Source organism: Notothenia rossii (genome assembly GCF_949606895.1).
Source record: "Notothenia rossii genome assembly, chromosome: 3".
Taxonomy (NCBI): domain Eukaryota; kingdom Metazoa; phylum Chordata; class Actinopteri; order Perciformes; family Nototheniidae; genus Notothenia; species Notothenia rossii.
In genome coordinates, this window is record NC_136901.1 from 59,400,748 (window position 1) to 59,425,402 (window position 24,655).

The window sequence follows — 24,655 nt, forward strand, 5'->3', positions numbered from 1 at the left end:
ACACATTCCCTCTGAGAAATGGTGCTTCAAAATGTCAACAAAAATAATTGTGTCTCGTGTGTGTGTGTGTGTGTGTGCGTGCGTGTGTGTTGTTTTTGCAGGAGAGACCAAGAACTTTGAGAATGCCTTTGACATGAACATGTGAAATTATCTGGTATGCACTGGCCTTCTACTCGGGATGTACGCATATGCTGGGTGGTAGGTATGGTCCACACACACACACACACACACACACACACACACACACACACACACACACACACACACACACACACACACACACACACACACACACACACACACACACACACACACACACACACACACACACACACACACACACCACACACACACACACACACACACACACACACACACACACACACACACACACACACACTTTCAGAGTCGTGCTTTACAACTGGAGGTAAACAATAAGTGTTTCCTTTTGCAGGTTCTATCTGAACTTTGTGACAGAGGAGGTGGATAACCCTGAGCGGTAAGTTTGATTTGTGTTTTGGCTGTATCATTATAGTGAATCTTAATATTATTTTTGCACTTCTGTGAAAGAAGTTGCTGATAGAGATTGACCCACAGAGAGGTTTAGCTTTGTGTTGTTGAGCGGCCTGCCACATTACTGTATTGTTTTACTCTCATGACGCTGAGGCAAATATTCGTAGTGGCCAAATGGCGGTACTACAAATGCCATGTTAACATACGGATACTTCTGCTTTCGACAACCAGGCATGACGGGTAATTTGTGACTTTTTGCTCTCGAGAGCGTCAGGCCATTTGGTCTTTATGCGCCAATGAGCAGCTCTCATAGTGATGAACGAGGCCCTGCCTCCGACGCTGTATCCAGTTCTTATTATACATCCATGGTTTCAACCAGCAGCTGGCAGCCTAACCCCTCAGTACTCTGCTGGTGAACATAATGTAGCATTTAACAGCTCAAGAGCTAACTAGACCAAACCAGAGCTAAAAGGGAGAGAATATTTTGTATAGTGTATATCTGAGAGGGATAGATCTATTGTGTATGGGATCCTACTGCTCCATTGTTGTCAAACCCTATTCTAACACATCAATGAGCCACACTTAATGCAGTCTAAGGTTTACTGTGTGATTTGCTGTGGACATAAGATTCAAAATCCTCAATATTTGTTTCACTGTTACATTAGCAAACATGTAACTTCATTACCACAACAACACATACTGTAGTTTTTTTTACTACACATACACCATCCTTAACAAATCCTAACTAAAGCTCCAGATGTGGTTGAACTGTTTGAAATACTACAGTGTCTCCTACAGTGATCAGCTGTTGAGTGTTATAGTGCTTTCACAGCCCCCACCAACAGTTTTTTCTATGAATAATACATGAGAAAGGTGAAAGGAAGGTGAAGGAAACATACATGTGAATGACGGTGTAATGCTTCTGTTATTCTCCCTCCTGCCATCAGGACTGTGCCGTTAGCTATCTGTATCTCCATGGCGATTGTGACTTGCTGCTATGTGCTGACCAATGTGGCGTACTACACTGTGATGTCAGCAGAGGAGCTCCTGGCCTCGGAGGCCGTCGCTGTGGTAAGTGATGCATCTTAAGTTATTTTTGAGTCAAAGACCCTTGATAACATCTTATTTTAGGTTGGATGATGAAACAAGGTTTTTTATTTATTTTTTGGGAAAATCACCAACTAACGTCAGGAAACAGAAAATCTTTGAGCATTTCTGTCTTTTTTTGTAACACAACATCTCCTGATCCTGGTAAATATAGTTGAACATACATTTTTCAAGCTAATAACAAGATCTAATTGATCTAAATAGCCCATCTTATTTCAAGAAATCTTACCAAGCAAATGTTCACTGATCTTTTTACTTATTACAACTGAAAACACTTTAACTTGTTTTTGGAGCAGCATATTTTTCACTCTTTTTTTCACCCCCCCCTCTGTTGGGTTACTTTGGGAGTTTTTCCTTATGCAATGTGGGGTCTAAGGACAAGCTGTAGAGCCCCTGAAACAAATGTATAATATGTCATATTGTGCTATTAAAAATAAAATGTCATTGATTGATTGAAACAAATCAAAACAATTAATTAATAAAGTAAAAAAGTTACACTTAAAGGTCGTTACGTCCGCCGAGCCGTTACGTTAAGTCTTAAGACGTTAAGACTTTTTCTCAGCTGCAGTAGAAATGGCCATGACGGGGGACCCTTTGACCTGTTAAACCCCGAGCCTGTTTTTCAGGTTTCAGGCTCGAAAATGACATTCCCAGAACAAATGACCATATCTTCCCTTCTAAAAGGGTTAAATTAATAATCTTTTTTCTCAAAGTAATGATAAACCTGTCAGTTGGATGTAGAAAAGTCAGATTCAATATAGATGTTTTTTATTTTAAAGAAAATTCCGATTGAACATGGTAGAAAACTGTAAATTATAGTGTCGGTCCAAGAAATATTTTGTACTTATAGTGAAAACTAACCTTGGATGATGGGTTAGTATTTTAGTTAGATTGATTAAAAACAAGTGATATTTGACCTTTTTAGACAGATTTTGCACAAAAAAAACCTCTTCAGGGGCCATTTGGCTGGATTTTTCATATCTCTGGATCCCCTTGCTGGATTTTTCCATGTGACATCTCTTTCTAACCGTTAGAGCCAATGGAATCGAGGGGAACTCCCACATAGTCCTTATTTGGTCATGTGCGTGTGTTAGACTGACGCATAGCCAAGACCGGAAGCAGCAGCCACTCTGGTGGCTACCATTAGCAGCTAACTTTTGCTCTGCGATTTTTACATAAAAATGGAATTATGGATTATAAATAAGACAAATTATTGGCCAGAAACTTTATCAACCTATGGATTAACCGATTCAGCGGCGTTTTTTCTCGTTTTAATGCCATTGAACACGTCTTTTGATCAGATTAACAGCTACGGTGAGACGATCTCCCTAGAAGCTCCGTAAAGGTACGTGTTGTGATGTCTGTCTTTGCTTCCCCTGTCGCAAGTTCGGATCACTCAGTGATGATACTATATACCTAAATAATCTGTGGAACCTCAGCTTTAATCGATTATCTTGTACGTGCAGCTACGATAAGTAATAAGGGTACTTTTATCTTGAGTTCTGTGCCAATGTCCGTTAGCATTTTTCGCTAAGGGGTCATTTAGATGCTTCTTATGAGACTTGTGTTTTGGTAAAAATTGTTTATATCGTCAGTTAGCTGAGATTATTTCCGTTAATCTGGTATAACACATTAATAGGTTCTTAAATATTAAGATCCCCTGAGACACATTGTCGTGAAAAAAAAAACCAGGGTCCTTTCATAACAGTTCAAATCTACTGAAACATTTCCATCAAATTAGTCACTTTCTAACAGACAGCTGAACATTAGCTTGGTAAGATGTCTTGATATAAAATGGGATATTTAGATAAATGAGATCTTGTTATTAGATGGGAACATTTATTTTTGAACTATATATTTACCAGGATCAGGAAATGTTGTGTTACAAGTGAGAAATGCTCAAAAGTTTTCTGTTTTCTGATAGTAAAAAAAAAAACATTGTTTGATCTGAGATCCAACTGAAAGTAAGATATTTTCAAGAGTCTTTCACTTAACAATAACTTAAGATGAATTGTCTAAAAACAAGACCCTATACCTCACTGCATTGTTACTTCTCAAGCTATTAGGTCTTATATAATTCGTAAAGACATATTTTGACTAGAAATTAGACTTGGCAAGATTTTGAGTGTTGGCAGTGTAGTGTAGTCTATCCTACACGCAGGATGGACAGATTTCATATTACAGAATAAACAACATAAAATATACCAACACAGACAATCCATATATCAGATGTGAAAATATAGCCAGAAGAAGGAGCAAGGTGGATGTCAAAATTTTACCATTTGCAGCCAATAAATAAAAACATGGGTTTAGTGTGAAATTAAAAAAAATGCTTCCTGTAAATGCACTGGTTTAACTCGTTTCCCAGCTATTATTTCCTACATTTTGAAACGAGTCACCATGCTGCCAACAGAGTTTTTTATTTAAGTTCCTCACAAGGCTACGCTGATAGCATTGAGTTGAGACCTCACCTCTTTACTGTTGGTGATGTTTTCTCTTATGTAGGCACCACGGTTGCCTTCCTGCACTTAAAGTCCTTATCTTGCGTAATTTACTGTTGAAAGCTGAAAGATCATAGAACTGTTTCAAAATGCATTAACTTGTTGGGTCTTATTCCAGTAACACGTGATATAGATCGAATATCGTTTCCTATTTGCTGTAAATCACTTGTTAATATCGGGAAAATGGGTCAAATTCAGAGGTATCCAGAAAAGTCTGGATTCAAACTTGCCGCTGCTTGGTGCTGTGTCGTGACGTCACGTGTGGTTCCGCGAATCCTGGTGAGTTCAGCCCGTCCCAGCATCACACAGTGTAGCATTGCTGGTATAGCCGCATGTCAACTTTGTGTATCAGTGTTTATCTCCGAGTTTGTCTTGTTTTTTCCGGATCATGGTGAAGAGGTGTGTCGTTGGCGGGTGTAGCAACACCAATCGGGATGGTTTTACCGTTCATTTGTTCCCGAAAGAGAAGGTTTTACGGGAGAAATGGGAGCGATTTGTGCGGAACACAAGAAAAATTGGCAGTGCGCCAGTGAAACCAGCGTTATTTGTGGGGCACATTTTGTTGTCCCTGATGATTTTGAAGGCTACCAACAATGGAAGATGGGTTTCAAAAAACAGTTGGACATAAGAAAGGGTGCAATTCCATCAATTAGGACAGGTAACATATGAATAGCTCTACCAATCTGTGTTGCCGACTCGAGCTGGTGCTGGCGAGGGCGGAGTGACTTCCATGTTTTCAGCTGAGGCCGGTGGTGCACATTCGCGTTTTGCTGGCTCGAACCTATACGGTTCTAGGCCTCTTATTTCTGGTGTAAAAGGCGGCAGAGATCGTTCAGATTCATCGTCACTGCTCGCATCGTCCACACCAAATAATTGTTCTGTCAAATTGTGCCAAATACCCGCGCTATTAGCTTTTTCTGATGCGTAAACATCAACAATATTTGACGCCATTTTTCGTTGTGAACTCTCGCTGGCTGCGCGCATTGGCTGTTGATCCGGACGGCAGCAGGGAGCCAGACAGCGGCAGCCGGGAACCACACGTGACGTCACGAAATGGCCTGCTTCCAGAAGCAAAGTTTTTTTATTGGACCTAATATTTTTCCTTTTTTTACATATTATTCAGTATGAAATAAAGAAACATACATTGACTATCTGTTGCATACACCCCCCAGAAATCAACTGCCAAAAAAAGTTTTTAATGTAAGATAAGGACTTTAACACTTGGAATTATTAGCAAAGTGTCTCTGACTGCTCAACTTCCCAGCAGCTGTTAATTTGATTGTTCCAGCCCAGCCCTGTTAAAGCTAATTTCATCACGGACATATCCTAATAACAGCCACCACTGCTTATTAGACTGAGGACTGCTATCAGTGCTACTGTAAGCCTTCAGCAGGGAGAGACTCATTCACTAAGAGATCTCTGATCTTTTCTAACGCAGTTAGTTTTATTGCCCTTTGTAGGATGAATGATAGGAGAGCCTTAAGAAAGGTGTTAAGAGGATTTATCTGTTCTTAGAAGGCTGTAATGTGATACAATAATTACAATCTGTACACCTTCCTCACAGACAGCTGGCAAAAGTTTACATCTCAAACTTAATTTGTCTAGAAGTTGTCTTGAGGAGGCTGGCCTCCGGGCACAATTAGTAATTGTATACCGCATACATTTAAGGTCAGTTCACATAATGTAAGTTTGGAGAGGCGGAAAGAGTTGAAGGGTTGGAAGACTTCCATTCAGACAATTGTCATTGAGTGCCTCAATGTAACAGGCTGGAGGGAACCATGTTGTTCAGTTTGTGATCAGCCTGAATAGAACTAGGGTGTAAAAAACTGAACATTATGAGTGAACAGCGATCTCACATCCCTCCCTGTCCAGATGAGATGGGTTCAGAAGGTTTCAGTAATCTAACTTCAGACCAACATAATACTTTATTTACCAGGTCCATCTTTGTTGGCAGATAACTAACGTGTAATGGTTGCATTAAAACAGTAACAAAACTGTATTGCATCTTTGTTGAGCGCTTCCAGTGTCCTTTTGTATACATCTACAAATACACTGAATAAAAATATAAACGCAACACTTTTGTTTTTGCTCCCATTTTTCATGGGATGAACTCAAAGATCTAAAACATTTTCTACATACACAAAATAACCATTTCTCTCAAATATTGTTCACAAATCTGAAAAGATCTGTGATAGTGAGCACTTCTCCTTTGCCGAGATAATCCATCCCACCTCACAGGTGTGGCATATGAAGATGCTGATTAGACAGCATGATTATTGCACAGGTGTGCCTTAGGGCTGGCCACAATAAAAGGCCACTCTGAAACGTGCATTTTTGCTTTATTGGGGGGGTCTAGGGGGGTCCGAAAACTAGTCAGTATCTGGTGTGAGGGTTAGGATTAGGGTTAGGGTAATGTTGTGAATCGAGTGGCCCATGGTGGTGGTGGGGTTATGGTATGGGCAGGCGTATGTTATGGACGATGAACACAGGCCACTCGATTCACAACATTACCCTAACCCTAACTCTCACACCAGATACTGACTGGTTTTCGGACCCCCCCAGACCCCCCCCAATAAAGCAATAATGCATGTTTCAGAGCCTAAGGCTGGCCACAATAAAAGGACACATTCAGATTTGTTTCTCCATATAGCCCCCACTCCTCCACACAAGAATGGACCGTGATTAATCAGCACTGGATGGCTTCATGAATAATAAGCAGCTTTTGCTCCCACTTGTGCATGACCTATTTATGACAATTACTGCCAGCAGCACTGTCAACTGCTCGAATTCTATCTAATCAGCTACAGTTAGTAAAAAGACAAAATCGCAATTCAATAAACTGATAGCTGGAGAGTTTTATACATTCAAAGCAGAGCCCCGCTGTCATTTTAAAAGAGCTATCTAACATAATTTTTTGCTTCATTTCTTTCTTTGGTTTTGTTAAGTACAATGCTGGATTCAGAACAGAGAGGAATGGAAGAAATGAGAAACAGCTAGCCAAGCTAGTTAAAAAATACTCCAAATAAATTACCCGAAGCTCTAAGGCCCCCAAATACCATGTTATAGTTTGTTTGTGAGGTTCAGTTTGGAGCAACAAGCTAACTACTTCCTATGTCATTTTAAGATTTTCTTGGTAATGGAGAATTTCTCAACCAGTAAACGTAGACAGATCCAGCGAAACTCACGTCATGATGATAGTGATACTTATTAAGTACTTTAAGCAATATCTCCACTAGGCTTGGGCGGTATGACGGTATTACGGTATACCAGGGTATTTCGAAATACCGTCGGTATGATTTTCAATACCGTGACGTCACAGACTGTGCGCCAAATCACAGATGCGTTTCATTCTATTACACTGACACAGAGTTTTGATAGGGACGACATTGGTTGTAATGCACAGCACGCGCCAGCAGAGGGCAGGGGAGGGCAGTCCGTCTTTCCCGCTCTCAGAGCTCAGCACAGAGCTGAGCTGAGCAAGATGGCGGTAGCATTTTGCCGGCCCCGAACTCGGACAACTAGTAAAAAAGAAAAATGCCTCTGCGCCTGTTTGGGACTATTTTGGGTTTACTCGTCGCCAGTGACTTCATCCAGCACAAAGAGAGACAGAGGCACTTCTTTGGGAATGTTTAAGACGGGGTGAGTGAGTGTTGACATTTTTCAATCCTATGCAACTGGTTGATGGTTTTGTAGTGGAGGTCGGACGGTTTTAAAAACGAAAGAATTAACGTCCTAAACATTCACGCGAGTAATCCAATGAATCAAATGGAAATAAGGTTTTTAAAACATGCACGGAATAATATTGCCAAACTAGTTGGTGAATATAGCAAACTTTATTCAATAAGTCAAGTATTTACTCCCGGAAAATGTTTATGTATGATGATATATTGTTAACTTAGCTCACAATGGAAACAACGTCGGACATCTACAATAAGGTGACCAGATTTTCAAAATTAAAACCGGGGACATTTTGAGTTTTGCGGTCAATATATCATTAACATATCCAATTTTCTTCACTGTTAAAGAAAAAAGGGGGACAATTCTGATTTAATGTAATTCGAACATTTGAACTGTTGGATACAAACAGAAGGACGATAGCTCATATATGAGACTTCAAAGGTCTTTTATTTTGAAACTGTACATCAGATTGTCCAGATTCTCTCTGAGTGACTAGATGGGGTGTCCTGCTATCACCCTGAAGTGAAATAAGTCTTTGATAATTTGACATTTTTTATTTATTCTTGTATAAAAACAGAAGGACAATAGCCAATATATGAGATTTCAAAAGTATTTAATTTTTAAATTTTTCATCAGATTGTCCTGATTTTCTCTGATTGACTAGATGGGGTCTCCTGCTATCACCCTAAAGTGAAATAAGTATTTGATTGACTTCGAATGACTCTTTGATTATGGACGGTTTCCATTAAATAAATAATAATCAAAATATAGATGGACAATAGGTCTAATTTGAGATTTTAAACAGCATACCTTTTAAATTGTGCTTCAGAAAGTAATGTTATTTTTGGAGTGTATTGAGATGGTGTCAACATCAATTTAAATTATTCACCCAGTGGAAATGTCAGCACTGCAATACAATGTGCAGGCTGGCTTGACTGTGTTTTCTGAAGTGGGGGCTGGCTCGACCACAGTCTGTCTACCCAGTGTTTCCTGACATGAAACGTTTTATTTCACCTTGCTATGTGTTTTTAACGCATATTAAAAAACGGGGACATTTCCGGGGACAGTTTCAACCGGGGACAGGCCAATACAAACGGGGACTGTCCCCGGAAAACGGGGACCTCTGGTCACCCTAATCTACAAACGCGTCCTGTATCCGATCTCAAAATGTGCCATTTGCACAATGTGTCATGTATGCAGCCCTTGTTTTGCACTTGCGCGCATGTCGCGGCACTTTGCGAACGTCTACCGGCTCGGGCTGCATTTTACACCGAACATATAATATACCGTTCGAAACATCTATTTGCCGCCGAACGCCACCTCGCTCAAGTCGACCCAAGTCATACCGTCATATACCGTATACCACGGTATGATGTCAGCAAGGTATGACGGTATGAAAAAAATGATACCGCCCAAGCCTAATCTCCACACTTTTCTCCCTCTGTGATGCCTGTTGTTTTGTCGCCACAGACTTTTGCAGAGAAGCTGATGGGTAACTTCTCTGTCGTGGTGCCGCTGTTTGTGGCCTTGTCCTGCTTTGGCTCCATGAATGGCTCCCTCTTCGCCTTATCAAGGTACAGACAGGCTTCCTCTCCACTGGCTTTAAAGCTTTGAGTATCATCACCAGTATCTTAACAAGCAAAGTGACTAGAATGCGACCACACACGTATAAAACATACACTTATATAAAGTGAGGCAACACTAACCAGGCAGAGTGGGATGCTGTTTTTTTTTACCTTACTTTCAATGCCCATCCGTTCGCTGTAATTTTTCTGTTTTGAAGACCAGCACACTGCCTCATACGTTTTCCTGTAGTCTTTATTATAGCAGCCATCGGTGGAATAAGTACATACAAGTAAAATCATAATGAAGAAAAAACGCTGTTAAAATATGCCAGTAGAAAATGGCTAATTCCACAATATGATAAAAACAAACAGTCAAGATAGTCAGATTAGCTTGGGTTACTATGCTAACATCACCTGTCTAATAGCAGAGAAACTTTAATAATGGCGTTGTGATGCCAAAAAGCATCAACTCAGACTGAAACACATTCACCTATGGGGATTGGGGATATCCCATAGTTGCTTGTGTGACAGTCAGACAGTGAATTACTGTTTTCCAGCTAGTTAACGGTATAATAAACGCCGGTGGAACAGCTACATTGCAGCGGTCAGTAAATGCTGCTCATTAATCACATTAATAATCATCCGGCTGGTGGAAACACAACTGGGGCTTAAAAGAAGAACCTGTTCAGAACCAGAAAAGCATAGTAACATAATTCAAATGAGCTAGTTTGCAGCTATCACATGATCAGTGGAAAAACCGCTCTGCGATGACTGGGTTGTTGTTTTCCTGAATTATATATGTATATATATATTTACTTGTCATTCTTGTGCATATGTCTGCATTTGTGTGTGTGTGTGTGTGTGTGTGTGTGTGTGTGTGTGTGTGTGTGTGTGTGTGTGTGTGTGTGTGTGTGTGTGTGTGTGTGTGTGTGTGTGTGTGTGTGTGTGTGTGTGTGTGTGTGTGTGTGTGTGTGTGTGTGTGTGTGTGTGTGTGTGTGTGTGTTCAACAGAATGTTCTATGTGGCTTCTCGTGAAGGACATCTCCCTGAGGTTTTCTCCATGATCCACGTCCGCAAACACACTCCACTGGCTGCTGTTCTCATACTGGTCAGTACTACAGAGTGGTGCAGGGAGGACGTCAGTTTGTAGGTCACCCCAAAAGTTAGCATCGCACTGGTTACCCCGACAAAAGGCCAATTGGATTAATGCAACAAATGTTGCAACAAATGTAAATGCAATCGCATGAATTAAAACACTAACATTAGCCTTGTCTACAGCTTTCTCACATGACTTCACATCACCACCGCTAAGCTAAAGGCGAGTGATGGCATTTGGTAGACTCTGGTTAACTTCTTTTATCTTTCTTTATCACACAGAGAAGCATCAGAATTTCACCTGACTTTCTTGTCGAAAATGTTTGAGTCTCTTCAGCTTGTGTTAAGCACAGACATTATTTCAGGCTTCTAACCAAAAATACATTCAGAAAACCCAGTGAATTAAAACAAAGGAACCGGAAATGCTAAAATACTAAATCATTAGCAGTCTTTAGGACTCATTTCTGCACCACTCTATATGAACAATAGTGACAACATTAAATATAATACCACTATTTGACTTATCAAACATTAAACATAACCAAGTTAGTTCTCAACACAAATCTATAATGACAACATATATACCTTGGTTCAAACTAATTCATCACCATACCAAATGTTAATTATCATCTGCTGGTATATTTAATTAAGGATAGTGTTGTTGCTAGGGTTACTGAGATATGGTTACGGTAGTGGCTCAGTAAGTAGGGGCTTGGACTGTGAGCCGTAGGGTCGCTGGTTCAAGTCCCCGACCAGACCTAAATATGGAGTGTGGACTGCTACTTGGAGGGGTCCCATTTCACCTCCTGGGCCCTGCTGTGGTGCCCTTGAGCAAGGCATTCTGGGCGCTGTACAATAGCTGCCCACTGCTCCTAGTACTAGACTCCTGGTACTAGGATGGGTTACATGCAGAGGCCAAATTTCACTGTTTGTGCTGTGTGCTCTGCATGTGTGACCATTAAAGAGGGATTCTATCTTCTACTCAAACCTTGCATTGTTAATATAAAAAATCTGGAGAGTTTTATTTAAAAACACTGCAATCTTTTCATTCACAAATGTTTGCCAATGATGAAAAACGATTATTAAGCCTGTGTGTGTGTGTGTGTGTGTGTGTGTGTGTGTGTGTGTGTGTGTGTGTGTGTGTGTGTGTGTGTCTGTGTCTGTGTCTGTGTCTGTGTCTGTGTCTGCAGTACCCTATGACAATGCTCCAGCTTTTTTTGGGAGACATCTACAGCCTGTTGAACTTCATGAGTTTCCTGCGGTGGCTGTTCATCGGTGTGGTGGTGCTGGGGTTAATCTACCTTCGATATACCAAACCTGACCTCCCCCGGCCCTTTAAGGTCAGTTTTCCTACAGCTGTTCACACACTCTGAATGTTCCCCACAGTTTTAACAAACACACATTGTATTCCACAGTTCCTCTTTTTGTAGCTGCTTTATATTACTGGGAAAGTCTTTAGTTGTGTTTAAAACAACTAAAATGTTTTGGACCTAAGGAGGAAGGAATAAAAGTCAGCGCTGAGCTTAAGGCAGTGTTTTTACGAGAACGAAACGGGTTGTATCTGCTACTTTTCTCTCGCATATAGCCCGTTCGTTCAACCGAGGCCGTAACGGAACCGCGGAAACGGACCCTGCAAACGATAACGGGTCCCAAGGTGGATAGATCTGCAAACGGAACGCTCTGGGGGGCCAAACGGCTCCGTGTGTACGTCCTATACGATCATTTTCTGATAACGATGAAGCCATAGCCCCACCTCTGCTGCTCACTGCTGTAGCATTAGCAGTAGCTACTGTCAGTAGCTACTGCTAGTGCTACTGCTACTGACCATGAACAGTATCAGGATCAGTCCTGTTCTGAAGTCTTTACACTGGTTCCTCACTAACACTAAGAAAGCGGATCAGTCCAGTTCTGAAGTCTTTACACTGGTTCCTCACTAACACTAAGAAAGTGGATCAGTCCTGTTCTGAAGTCTTTACACTGGTTCCTCTCTAACACTAAGAAAGCGGATCATTCCAGTTCTGAAGTCTTTACACTGGTTCCTCACTAACACTAAGAAAGTGGATCAGTCCAGTTCTGAAGTCTTTACACTGGTTCCTCACTAACACTAAGAAAGTGGATCAGTCCTGTTCTGAAGTCTTTACACTGGTTCCTCTCTAACACTAAGAAAGCGGATCATTCCAGTTCTGAAGTCTTTACACTGGTTCCTCACTAACACTAAGAAAGTGGATCAGTCCAGTTCTGAAGTCTTTACACTGGTTCCTCACTAACACTAAGAAAGTGGATCAGTCCTGTTCGGAAGTCTTTACACTGGTTCCTCACTAACACTAAGAAAGTGGATCAGTCCAGTTCTGAAGTCTTTACACTGGTTCCTCACTAACACTAAGAAAGTGGATCAGTCCAGTTCTGAAGTCTTTACACTGATTCCTCACTAACACTAAGAAAGTGGATCAGTCCAGTTCTGAAGTCTTTACACTGATTCCTCACTAACACTAAGAAAGTGGATCAGTCCTGTTCTGAAGTCTTTACACTGGTTCCTCACTAACACTAAGAAAGTGGATCAGTCCAGTTCTGAAGTCTTTACACTGGTTCCTCACTAACACTAAGAAAGTGGATCAGTCCAGTTTTGAAGTCTTTACACTGGTTCCGCACTAACACTAAGAAAGTGGATCAGTCCCGTTCTGAAGTCTTTACACTGGTTCCTCACTAACACTAAGAAAGTGGATCACATTACTCCTGTTCTGAAGTCTTTACACTGGCGTCCTGTCTGTCAAATAATAGATTTCAAAATACTGCTTCTGGTTTATAAAGCATTGAATGGTTTTGGCCCAAAATACATTTCTGACCTCCTGCTAAATGATGAACCATCCAGAACTCTCAGGTCTTCTGTAACCGGTCAGATTTCTGTCCCCAGAGTCAGAACTAAACATGGATAAGCAGCGTTCAGTTATTATGCTCCAAATATCTGGAACAAACTCCCAGAAACCTGCAGGTCCGCTGCAGCTCTGACTACTTTTAAATCCAGGCTGAAGACTTTTCTTTTTGCTGCTGCTTTTAATTGAACTATTCACATCTTAAACTGCACTGTAACTTTTATCCATGTATTTTATATATTAGCTTGTTTTATGTTTATTGTATTATCTTAGATTTTGAAAGACTTTTTAATATGATTCTGCTACACTACTGCTCTTAATGTTTCTCCTTTTTGTGAAGCACTTTGAAATGCCTTGCTGCTATATTTCCTTGCCTAAAAGAAACATGTGAATGTGATCCAATTCCACAAACAGTTGACCCCCTGAATATGCATGCATATCCTTGTATCTGCCGACAAACACAAAATGGATAGTAATCTAAGCGTGTCCACAGGTCCCGCTCTTCATCCCGGTGGTTTTCTGCATCACCTGTTTCTTCATGGTCTTCCTGTCTCTGTACTCGGACCCGGTCAACACGGGGATTGGATTTGCCATTTCCCTCACTGGCATCCCCGCCTACTACATCTTCATTTACTTTAACCATAGACCAAAGTGGCTTCAGAGGGCATTAGGTGAGTCATAACTGAAACATGTTAATGGAACTTCACATCCAACAGCAAAATGATGAAAATAAATGGATCAGACTATTTTATTTTTCTCCAAGTGATACAATTTTTTTTTAAACTAGTAAGTCAGGACATTTTTGCTGATAGTATCTTATTCCCAGATAGTCATAACCGTGTAAATTTTCTTTGTGAGCTCTTTTGTTTTTCCATCACACATTGTGTTTAGGTTAATGTGTCAAATATTTCCCCTTGTATAAACCAGAGATGTGTGTGTGGTTGCCTTTGTGTCTCCAGACTGCTTCAACAGAACCCTGCAGATCCTCCTGGTGGTGGTCCCTGCTGAGCAATAACACCTCACAACTACACCACCCCCCCCCCCCCCCTTCAGATCACTCAATACTGAGCTGAACTCAGACTCTGCATTGAAAATTGTTTAAAGTTCTAAGTATGTATCTGCAGAATGTGAGTTTATAAAATGCGTTTTGATAAAGAATAATGTTTTATGCTGAAAAAAGTACAATTCATTTTATATCTCTGTTTCATTGTTTGTGTGAGCATTGTGACATGTTAATGTGACAGTAAATGGCACAGAGCCTCACTAACTGGGTTTCTGAACAGAGCGAGTCACTGTTCATGATTCATGGATTCATTCAATGGATTTTGTAACACATTCTTACAGCTAGCAGAGGTGAAAGAAGCACTCTTATACAGTATTGTACTTGAAGTACCAGAGTGTAGCAATACTCTGTTACAAGTGAAAGTCCTGCATTCAAAATGTTCCTCAAGTAAAAGCACAAAAGTATTATCATCAGAATATATATAGTTAAAGTACAAAAAGTAAAAGTAGACATTGTGCAGATTGGTACATTTCAGAATAATTTGATATGTTTTATAATGATTGATCATTAAAGTGTTCTCAAAGCTGGTAAAGGTGCAGCTAGTTTGACTGACTTTGTATACTGCAGGGTAGCTTGTGAATTTACTCCAGGTGGAACTAAAGTCTGATTTAACACTTGATTATGTTTAACATCATTCATCCACATCTGTAAAGTAACTAAAGGTATTAAATAAATGTAGTGGAGTAAAAGTACACCATTTCAATCTGAACTCTAGTGGAGTAAAAGTACAAAGTAGCAACACATTTAAATACTCAAGTAAGTCCCTCAACATTTTAGGTAACATGTCATGGCCTTTTCCACTGATCATAATTCCATTTTTGAGGTATACTAAAATACTGTGCAATTTTCCAAACTCACATTGGTTTCGCATACAGCATCTCTGTAAAGTATGTGTATTCAGCAGTATTCACTTTCTCCACTAAACGGCTCGCTGCAGCTCCCCCCCCCCCCCCTCCGTGATTTCCTTGTTTAGCGATACACAGCCAAACACAGCCAAACTCAACCTGAACACACACAAAGTCACAGCCGAAATAAAAACAATAAGTGTGGCTTGATATTGAGTAAGAAAAAGGTTTATAGGTTGATAAACGCTGTGAGAATGGGTCAACAGAGAGAATTTTGCGCGATCCCAATCCCAACTGTCTGTTATCAGCCTGCAGCCAGGGAGCAGAAATCAGCAGGGCTGCCGGCACTGAGTGTGTGTGTGGATTGGTCAATTTGGACCAATCAGCGGGGGCTTAATGTAACGGCTCCGCGGACGTAACGTAACGGCTCCACGGATTGGCCCATTTAGTTCCGGGTACGTGCTTTCGTAAACACGTACCCGGAATAATCAAATGGTTGATGACGTCATGATGACGTTTCACCAACGAGGCGTTTTGGGGAGGTATTTTCTGTTTTAGAGTTTTACTCGCTACAGGGTGAACTTTGAGGGTTTTGACTCTGCACACCGTTTATATGCAGAAAAACCTTCATAACACACAAGGGGACGGGTAATAACCAGAAAAGCATGACATGTGACCTTTAAGTAAACTTGAGTAAATCTACTTAGTTACTTGACATCAATGACAAACAGTGGGAAACAAATTGTTAAAGCTCAAGTTGTATGTGCCACAGGTTTTTATCCAGAGACACACTAACTTCTTACGACTATTACCCTGCTGTTCTCAGACTGACCCCCCCCCCCAGCCAACGTCTGTTCTGTCTGGGGAGCCAGCTGTAGGGCGCTACAATGAATCAAACTGAGGGTCATCATTCTCTTTGAGCTTCACATTAGTTATTTCATCAATTTATAATACAAACATATTGATAATAGCAGTTTTCTGATGTATCTTGAACATAAGAGGACATTAATAATTCACGGCGTGAGAGGGCGCTGGCGCTGACTGTTCGCCGCTTCTCTGTCCGAAAATCTCGTCTTTCTTTGTGTTAATCTAAGAGTTTCTGACCACTTTCTACTGACATAGTTTTCTAACTATTCTGTGGCTTTTGTGTTCTGATCTGGACATATTTGTTACACCCGATTGCCATTTTTGACGGACGCTTTGGTTTTCTACCCTGCTACACCTGCCATTGTAGCCCACCTGCTAACGCTGCACCATCCATCAAATAACCAGCCCGATTCTTCATCCTGCCCCTCCCTGTGGGCCCTGACTCTGGTTCTTTAAACCTCCCGTTCCTGCCGGTCCCCCCATCTGCTGTAAAGGACAGCCTGCAACTGACCTCTCATCCTGTCTGACGGCTGCCAACAGCTCCACTTTCAGCACCGCTGGTCTACAACCATAGCCAGCGCTGTGCTAACGCTAGCATCCTACCGCGGCACTACGATGTTACGATACTCTGTCTCCCAACTTTTTAATCTCAATAACTTTTCTGCGCTTCCTCTAAACTTGTCTGTCATCAATTGCCTCGGGCTTCTACGCAGACCGAGGTATATCCATGGAGGTTCCAAACGCAGATTTGTTTACTCCTAGTCCGGAAAATCATCCATAACATCTATCTGGTCGACTAACCGCCATGTCCCACAACTGTCATGTCATCTGAGCGGACTCCATATTATACACCCACCACTGGTCCGTTACAATCCCAGCTGTACCGAAAACCTGGAGCGGATTCCACTGCCCTCTTCTCAGAGCTGGTCCAAATTCCTGGAGTGGATCCCACTGCTCTCTGCTCAGAGCTGGCCCAAATACCTGGAGTTGATTCTACTGCCCTCTGCTCAGAGCTGGTCCAAATTCCTGGGTTGCGTTCCAATAGTCCATTTAGCTTAGGAACCTTCCTAACCAAGTGAAATGACCCGGAAGTACTTCAGTGGCAGCCATGTTAAGTGCCGTTCCAATTCTCCAAATGAAAGGAAAGGAGGTTTCAAATGTCCTTTATAACCTCCTTTAGCTTAGGAACCACTGGACCTCCCTTACCGAAAGGAGAGGAGAAAATGCTGCCCCACAATGCCTTGCAGCCGCAGCATTTGCGTCACACAACAGTCGGCCGTTCACGGAAACAAACGATTATGACGGAGAAATATCATCATGAAAGTTACGGTGCTTATTAAGCATTTTAAAACGTATGTGGTAACTTGCCAAAGTGCTTTGTTTTGAACGTTCATCAGTATTATAATCAAAAAGAGAAATATGAACGTTAGTTTTTACTGAAATGATCAAATAAAGTCAACATTTCACTGAGCTGTGTGGGGTTTGTTCAACTTTTAAAATATGTTTGAATGGTGATATACACAGTGATAGGTGTTAAAGACTAACGTTTATAATAAATACATTTGTATTGATTTTAAGATATTTTCATACAATCATACGTATTGGGATCATTTGTATTAATGTGGACCGGAGGGAAAGGGTGACGAGCATAAATTTCACTTTCCTTTTTTATTTCAATTACAACTTTGGTCATGAAGAATATGTTTCTCTGTTGTCCACGTTCATAAAGCATAAAACAACAGCATCAGAGCACGGTGCAGAGTCTCTAGATGAGTCCCTCGTTCTTATTATACATCCATGTAATCCGTTGTATAGAACACTATAGTTTCCATAGTTTCACCACAGCAGCAGACGCCCATTCAGGACGTCCGCTGGCGCATCATAAACACGTCAGATAGTGAAAGTGCATTCGGATTCTCTAAAGTACTGCAGTCTCTTCTCCTAAGTCCTTTTGAATTCTCCTATCCACTATCCCTTAACCCTGTGACGTTTCACTCAGAGGTCAAGGAATAGGAGATAGTGTTAGAATTTAGGAGCTGATTTTTGGATTATCAGAACGCAACCCTGGAGTGGATCCCACTGCCCTCTGCTCAGAGCTGGCCCAAATACCTGGAGTGGATTCCACTGCCCTCTGCTCAGAGCTGGCCCAAATACCTGGAGTGGATTCCACCGCGCTCAACTTCCAAAAATTGATAATAACACACTTCCTTCCACCTCCTCTCGGCTCCTCCCCCCCATCTCACATTCCTCCCCGCACTGTCAACCTGGACAACCTCTTAGCTCTTCAGCCTGTGTCCACACCACGCCCCTCCCACTCAACTAATATTGCCCTCCTTAACATCCGATCACTCAACAAGAAAGCCCTCCTCCTCCATGAACTAATCTTGGAAAAATCCCTTGATTTCCTTCTGCTCACCGAAACCGGGCAACAGCCCGATGACTTCTTCTCCCTCAACCAAACATCCCCGCCTGGCTTTAAATACATCACTAAACCCCGCCCCTCCCGCCGTGGTGACGGCCTTGCTGTAATCCACAATCAGAACATCCAGATCACAGAACTTACCCTCCCCTCAGTATCATCCTTTGAATTCATTGCCTTCAAAGCCCCTCCCTCACTGACAGTCATCCTCATCTACCGGCCTCCTAAACCTCAGCCCTCCTTCCTCTCCGATTTCACTGAATTCCTTAGACTTGCCTCATCCCTGTCTCAACGTCTGTTATTACTTGGTGACCTCAACATTCACATTGACTCACCCACCTGCAAGCTGGCATCCGAATTCACAACCCTACTGGACAATTTCTCTATCACCCAACATGTCACCTTCCACACCCATGACAAAGGACACATTCTTGATCTCGTCTGCTCTACCAACCTCCCAGTGATTGACCTCCACCCTTGCCCATTTCCCCTCTCCGACCACAAACTCATACAATTCACCATTGCCTCCCCCACCCAAAACCCCTGCCCACCCAGAAACATCACCTTCCGTAATCTACACTCCATTGACCATAACCATCTCTCCGAACTGCTATCGTCTAATCTCCCACTGGACGCAACCCTCAGCTCACCTGATGATCTGCTCAACCACCTCAACTCCACCCTACTCACCTCCCTCAACACTTTAGCCCCCCTCAAAAATAACACAGTTACTTTCAAGACCTCCTCACCCTGGTTCACACCAGCACTGCGTAAAATGAAGCAGCGAGGCCGCGAACTTGAACGTCTTTCAAAGAAATCATCCCTCACAGTCCATTACATAAGCTACAAACTCCATCTCAATGCATACAGAGATGCTCTTATTGCCGCTAAATCTGCCTACCTCTCCAACATTTTCACTGACCCCTCCCGTAACCCCAGGACCCTCTTCTCCACAGTTAACAATCTCTTCAAACCCTGTGCTGATAACCTCCTTACTTCTACTTCCGCTACTTGCAGCTCATTCCTCCAGTTTTTCGCAGACAAAATTAACGCCATTAACCACTCCTTCTCAGCTCCATCTGATATACAAGCATCTCCCCCAACCTCCACTGCTACCATTTCTCCCCCCATCTCCCTTGACCTCCTGACTCTTCCTCCCCAGCGCCGCCTCTCCCAGTTCAACCTGGTTACCCCACTTGAAATATTCCATCTGATCGGTTCCTCAAATCCCACAACCTGCTCCCTTGACCCTCTACCCACTCCTCTCCTGAAGTCCTGCCTCCCCGTCCTCTGCCCCTATCTTGCTAACCTTTTCAACTTCTCGCTGTCCCATGGAACCGTCCCCTCTGCCTTCAAAACTGCTGCCGTTACTCCAATCCTCAAAAAACCTGGTCTTGATCCCTCCTCCCTCACTAATTACCGCCCCATCTCCAACCTACCATTCCTCTCAAAAACTCTTGAACGCATTCTAGCCAAACAAATTCACTGCCATCTCCAAACCAACCAGCTTTATGAACCCCTTCAGTCTGGATTTCGTCCTCACCACAGTACAGAAACTGCACTCGTCAAAGTCCTCAATGACCTCCTCACCTCTGCTGACACTGGTTCCCTCAATATTCTCATCCTCCTCGACCTGAGTGCAGCCTTCGATACCGTGAGCCACAACATCCTGCTCACCCGACTCAGGGACATTGGTATTGACGGTATTGCACTCAGATGGCTCCAGTCCTACCTCACTGAACGATCCCACTTCATCTCCCTCCCCAACCACTCCTCTGCCACAGCTTCAGTCACCCAAGGCGTTCCTCAAGGATCAGTACTTGGCCCGCTCCTCTTCATCATTTACATCCTGCCCCTCGGTCAGATACTCCACCACTTCAACCTGGACTTCCACTGCTATGCTGATGACACTCAGATCTACCTCAGCACCAAATCCCTCCATAACCCACCCCTTACCCACATCAATTCCTGTCTGACAGCTATTAAAACTTGGATGCAACATAACCTCCTCAAACTGAACAGCAACAAAACAGAACTCCTCCTAATTGGCTCCAAATCCACACTCAGCAAGGTCACTAACATAACACTCACTATCGATGGCACCATTCTTTCCCCCTCCAATCAGGCAAGCAATCTTGGCGTAATCTTTGACCCCACCCTCTCACTCGAACCTCACATCCGCCAAACAGTCAAAACCTCATTTTTCCACCTCCGCAATATTGCAAAAATTCTACCCTCTCTCACCCGCCCCGCAGCCGAACGACTAATCCATGCCTTCATTTCCTCCCGCCTTGATTACTGCAACTCACCTTTACGGCATCAGCACTACATCCCTCAACAGACTCCAACGGGTTCAAAATGCAGCTGCACGTCTCCTCACGCATACCAACTCATGGGATCACATCACCCCAGTCCTCAAAGACATCCACTGGCTTCCTGTCTCCCATCGCATCAACTACAAAATTCTGGTCCTCACCTACAAAGCACTCCACCATTTGGCCCCCCCTTATCTCACAAACTTCTCACTCCTTATCAACCCCCACGGTCCCTCAGATCCGTCGCAGCCGGACTCCTATCGATTCCCACATCCACACTCTGCAGCTTTGAGGAAAGAGCCTTCTCAGTGGCAGCTCCTAGGCTCTGGAATTCCCTCCCGCAAGATCTCCGTGACTCTGAGTCCCTCATAGTCTTTCAGTCCCGCCCCAAAACACATCTTTTCAACTCTGTCTACCCATAAGCCCCCCCCTCTCAATCAACTTCCTCTTGACTGCCTTTTTATTTTACTATACTTACTTTTTTGCCTGTCCTTGTTTGTCTACCCTCCCTCATATTGTAAAGCGTCTTTGAGTTGTGAAAAGCGCTATATATATATATATATATATATATATATATATATATATATATATATATATATATATATATATATATATATATATATATATATATATATATCAGGGCCGGGACTCGATTAAAAAAATTAATCTAATTAATTAGAGGCTTTGTAATTAATTAATCGAAATTAATCGCATTTTTAATCACATATAAATATTTGACCTGAGAACAGTGAGAAGCAATTTTTTTCACATGGATTTTAGTATACCATTGAATAATGACTGAATACATAAGCTTAATCAACAAAACATTGTTTATTTTTTTCAAGGTGGTACTTCACCAAGACCAACAGAAAAGTGCAATTTTTGCCATAAAGTGTAGCAATAGCATATTTAGGAATATAGTACATTTCAGAGATTCAGGTAGCCTATAGGTAGGTAGACCTTCTGTAAACTTTAACAAGTTTGTTTTTTTAAGTAAAACACAATACTTTCAAGTACATTCAGAAGATTGGAAATCCTGACTATTAGAAAACACCTCTCTGTTGCTTCAGAGGCCATAACAGACTTTGTTGATTTACCAACAGTTAATTTAAAATATCTAATCAATTTCAGTCCAACTCTCTCAATAACCTTGGCCAAAACAATAAACAGTTCAACATAAAGTGCCAGTTGCACCAACAACGTAATAAATAGTTCAACATAAAGTGTACCATTTAAAATAAAATAAAAAAGCGCCAGTGATTGACCACAATCCCTCCTATTCTTCCAATATCCTGATGAAAAATAAAATATCTCTGTTGCATAGGCCACTGTTTGATCAACGCGAATTGAGTGCGGGTCCTTGTACTCCGAGTCGGGCTAACGTCCACGCTCGCTTCCACGCTAGCTGCTATATGTTTTGCATTGAGGTGATACTTGAGGCTTGATGTGCTGCGGTGATATGCGAATTCCTTTTTGCATAATTTGCAAACAACCGTGCTCTTATTGACGCTTCCATCCGTCCGTTTTTTAAAACAAAATGTCCCATCCACGGGGCCAACCAAAGCGGTCTCATCAGCTTGTTCGTTCATGTTTGACTATTGTTCACTGTGGTTTGTTGTTGTCTGAAGTCATGAACGTTAGTTGGTGCTCCAGTATAATCGGTACCCCTGAAACTCATCCAGTGAGAAACGTTCCGCGGTGCAAAAATAAGTGCGATTAAAATGCGTAAAAAATTATAACGCGTTAATTTTTGTGTAATTAATTAATCTTAATTAACACGTTAAAGTCCCGGCCCTAATATATATATATATATATATATATATATATATATATATATATATATAATATTACCCTTTTATTTATGTCAGATTGGTATGTCCTTCTTTCAGCCAGTTTGCAGATTGTCCCCCCCCATAACTATGACCTTTGCCCTTTTATTTATATGTTAATATAAACCCAATGAGGACTGTGCTCCTGTTGTAGTCCACTCACATTTCATATCAGCCTGTCAGCAGCATCACCTCGCTCCCTCCTGCATCCCCAATGAAGTGCTTTGGCCCTGTGCTGCGTGCTGTGCGAGAGAGAGAGAGAGAGAGAGAGAGAGAGAGAGAGAGAGAGAGCGAGAGCGAGAGCGAGAGAGAGAGAGAGAGAGAGAGTCTGGCTGCAGTCTGCTGATGTGGCTGCTCTCCATTTCTCCCGGGTGGGATTTGCAGGTAATCTGTCTGTGTAACCGCTGCCCTGTGGCACACTGCATTCCCTCTCAGTGCTGTAAATGGAGGGCTTTTATTGCTGATGAGAGGATGGCAGGAAGGAGACGAAATGCCCCAGAGCTTCCCTTTAGCGCTGAGCCATAAAAAGGTGGGTTAAACTCAGCTAGTGTTGTGTTCAAAATTCCAGGAAAGACAGACAACTTCTAAGTTTAACTATTTATTATGAGAGAGCAAAATATATATATATTCACTTGGCCAAGGACTCCGTGACGTCATAGAAACTACAGGCAGCAGAGCTGTAATCTGCAACCACTATTTCCGGAAAGAGCCTCGAACCTTGTGCGTGCATACATTTTTACTACACCGGGCGTTGCCCGTACATTTATGATTGGTCAAGACTAGCTGAAGAGATACCATGGTTTAGACTTGGTTCTCTTTGGTAGGTGCGAAGACTCAGTGCTTGAATTGGAATAAAAAAGGTGCCAGTACTCTAAATCAGCAACTGTTTCAAGTCAATTTATTTATACAGCCCAAAAACAAGTATTTGGCTCAAAGTCATAGTATATCCTATAATGCTGGTGGGTTTGTCTCTTTACTGTATATTTTAGAAAGGCTCACTGTACTTAAACAAAATGACTCAGGGTGCATCTGAGATAAGAGGGGGTACAGTGGTAAAGTGCTATTTTTATAAGTGGGGAGTGGACCTGACACCCTCTAGGGGGGTCCGGGGGCATGCTCCCCCGGGAAGATTTTTTTTTAAATATTGAAGTTAGATGCCTCGTCCCCGAGTACACTCACCATCTTTCAGCAGGAAAGGAGAGAGGGAATCCTTGTCCGGCGACAGCCGCTGTCTTTTCGCACTATTATTAAGCCACGTTAACATTTTCGAAATGCTAACGTTATGTGATGTCTTTTCTGCTCTAGTCTATCCAGTGGCGTTTTTATATGTACAAAAGTGGTGGGGCACAAACAACTTAGATGTCTATATATAAGCTCCTGCAGTGAGGTTCGTGGCTGGCACTGGCTCTGACTCTTCAGGTTTACAAATATTATATTTGGACCTAAATAGGAATATAATATATATATGGGGTGTGTGCTAGTGGAGTGCACGCGTCTCAAACAAGCCTAGTACAAAATTGCGGCGCAACTTGGTGGGCGGTACACTGGGATGAAATCTCTGCGTGAGAAATACAAGGTGTGGCGTGTGAGCGTGTGAATGGAGTGAAATGCGTGTGTCTCACGCCAAATGCTTGAGACTTGAGAGCTCTGATCTAACGATCAACTATCTAAAAATAGTTGTGTTAATTAAACGCACAAGGGGTTCTTGAATGAAATATTATAAAAGGTAAACAGAAATAATAAACTGATAATCTGCTCTTCCCACAAAATAGTCCCCACGGAAATGTATTAACTAAAGTCTATATGCACACATTAACAAAATAAACAAAGACAGGTTTTCTGCGTTATTCAAATGTATTCACAGTTTTCCGAGCCAAACAAAATAAATATAACCCAACAAAAAGTCCACTCGCGACACATTGAAATTGTCTTTACTGCCTAATCCAGGCCATAGTGTTGTTCATTGATACAAAAAAAAGGCTGTTGCTC

General features: G+C 42.0%; 2 protein-coding genes across 2 annotated transcripts in view; one reads left to right on the forward strand and one right to left on the reverse strand.

Moving 5' to 3' along the window:
• slc7a11 (solute carrier family 7 member 11) overlaps positions 1-14,926 on the forward strand; it is a 28,536-nt gene extending 13,610 nt beyond the window's left edge. Inside the window, 11 exon segments of the mRNA XM_079673185.1 lie at positions 102-137; positions 140-157; positions 160-171; positions 174-198; positions 455-499; positions 1,461-1,584; positions 9,270-9,373; positions 10,375-10,471; positions 11,649-11,798; positions 13,822-13,999; positions 14,288-14,926. Coding sequence (XP_079529311.1) covers positions 102-137; positions 140-157; positions 160-171; positions 174-198; positions 455-499; positions 1,461-1,584; positions 9,270-9,373; positions 10,375-10,471; positions 11,649-11,798; positions 13,822-13,999; positions 14,288-14,343 — 845 coding nt within the window. The 3' untranslated portion in view covers positions 14,344-14,926.
• Positions 1-24,655, reverse strand: part of LOC307032987 (general transcription factor II-I repeat domain-containing protein 2-like) — a gene marked incomplete at its 3' end in the record, with an annotated part of 97,884 nt that overhangs the window by 32,087 nt on the left and 41,142 nt on the right. The gene's annotated exons all lie outside the window — the stretch shown is intronic.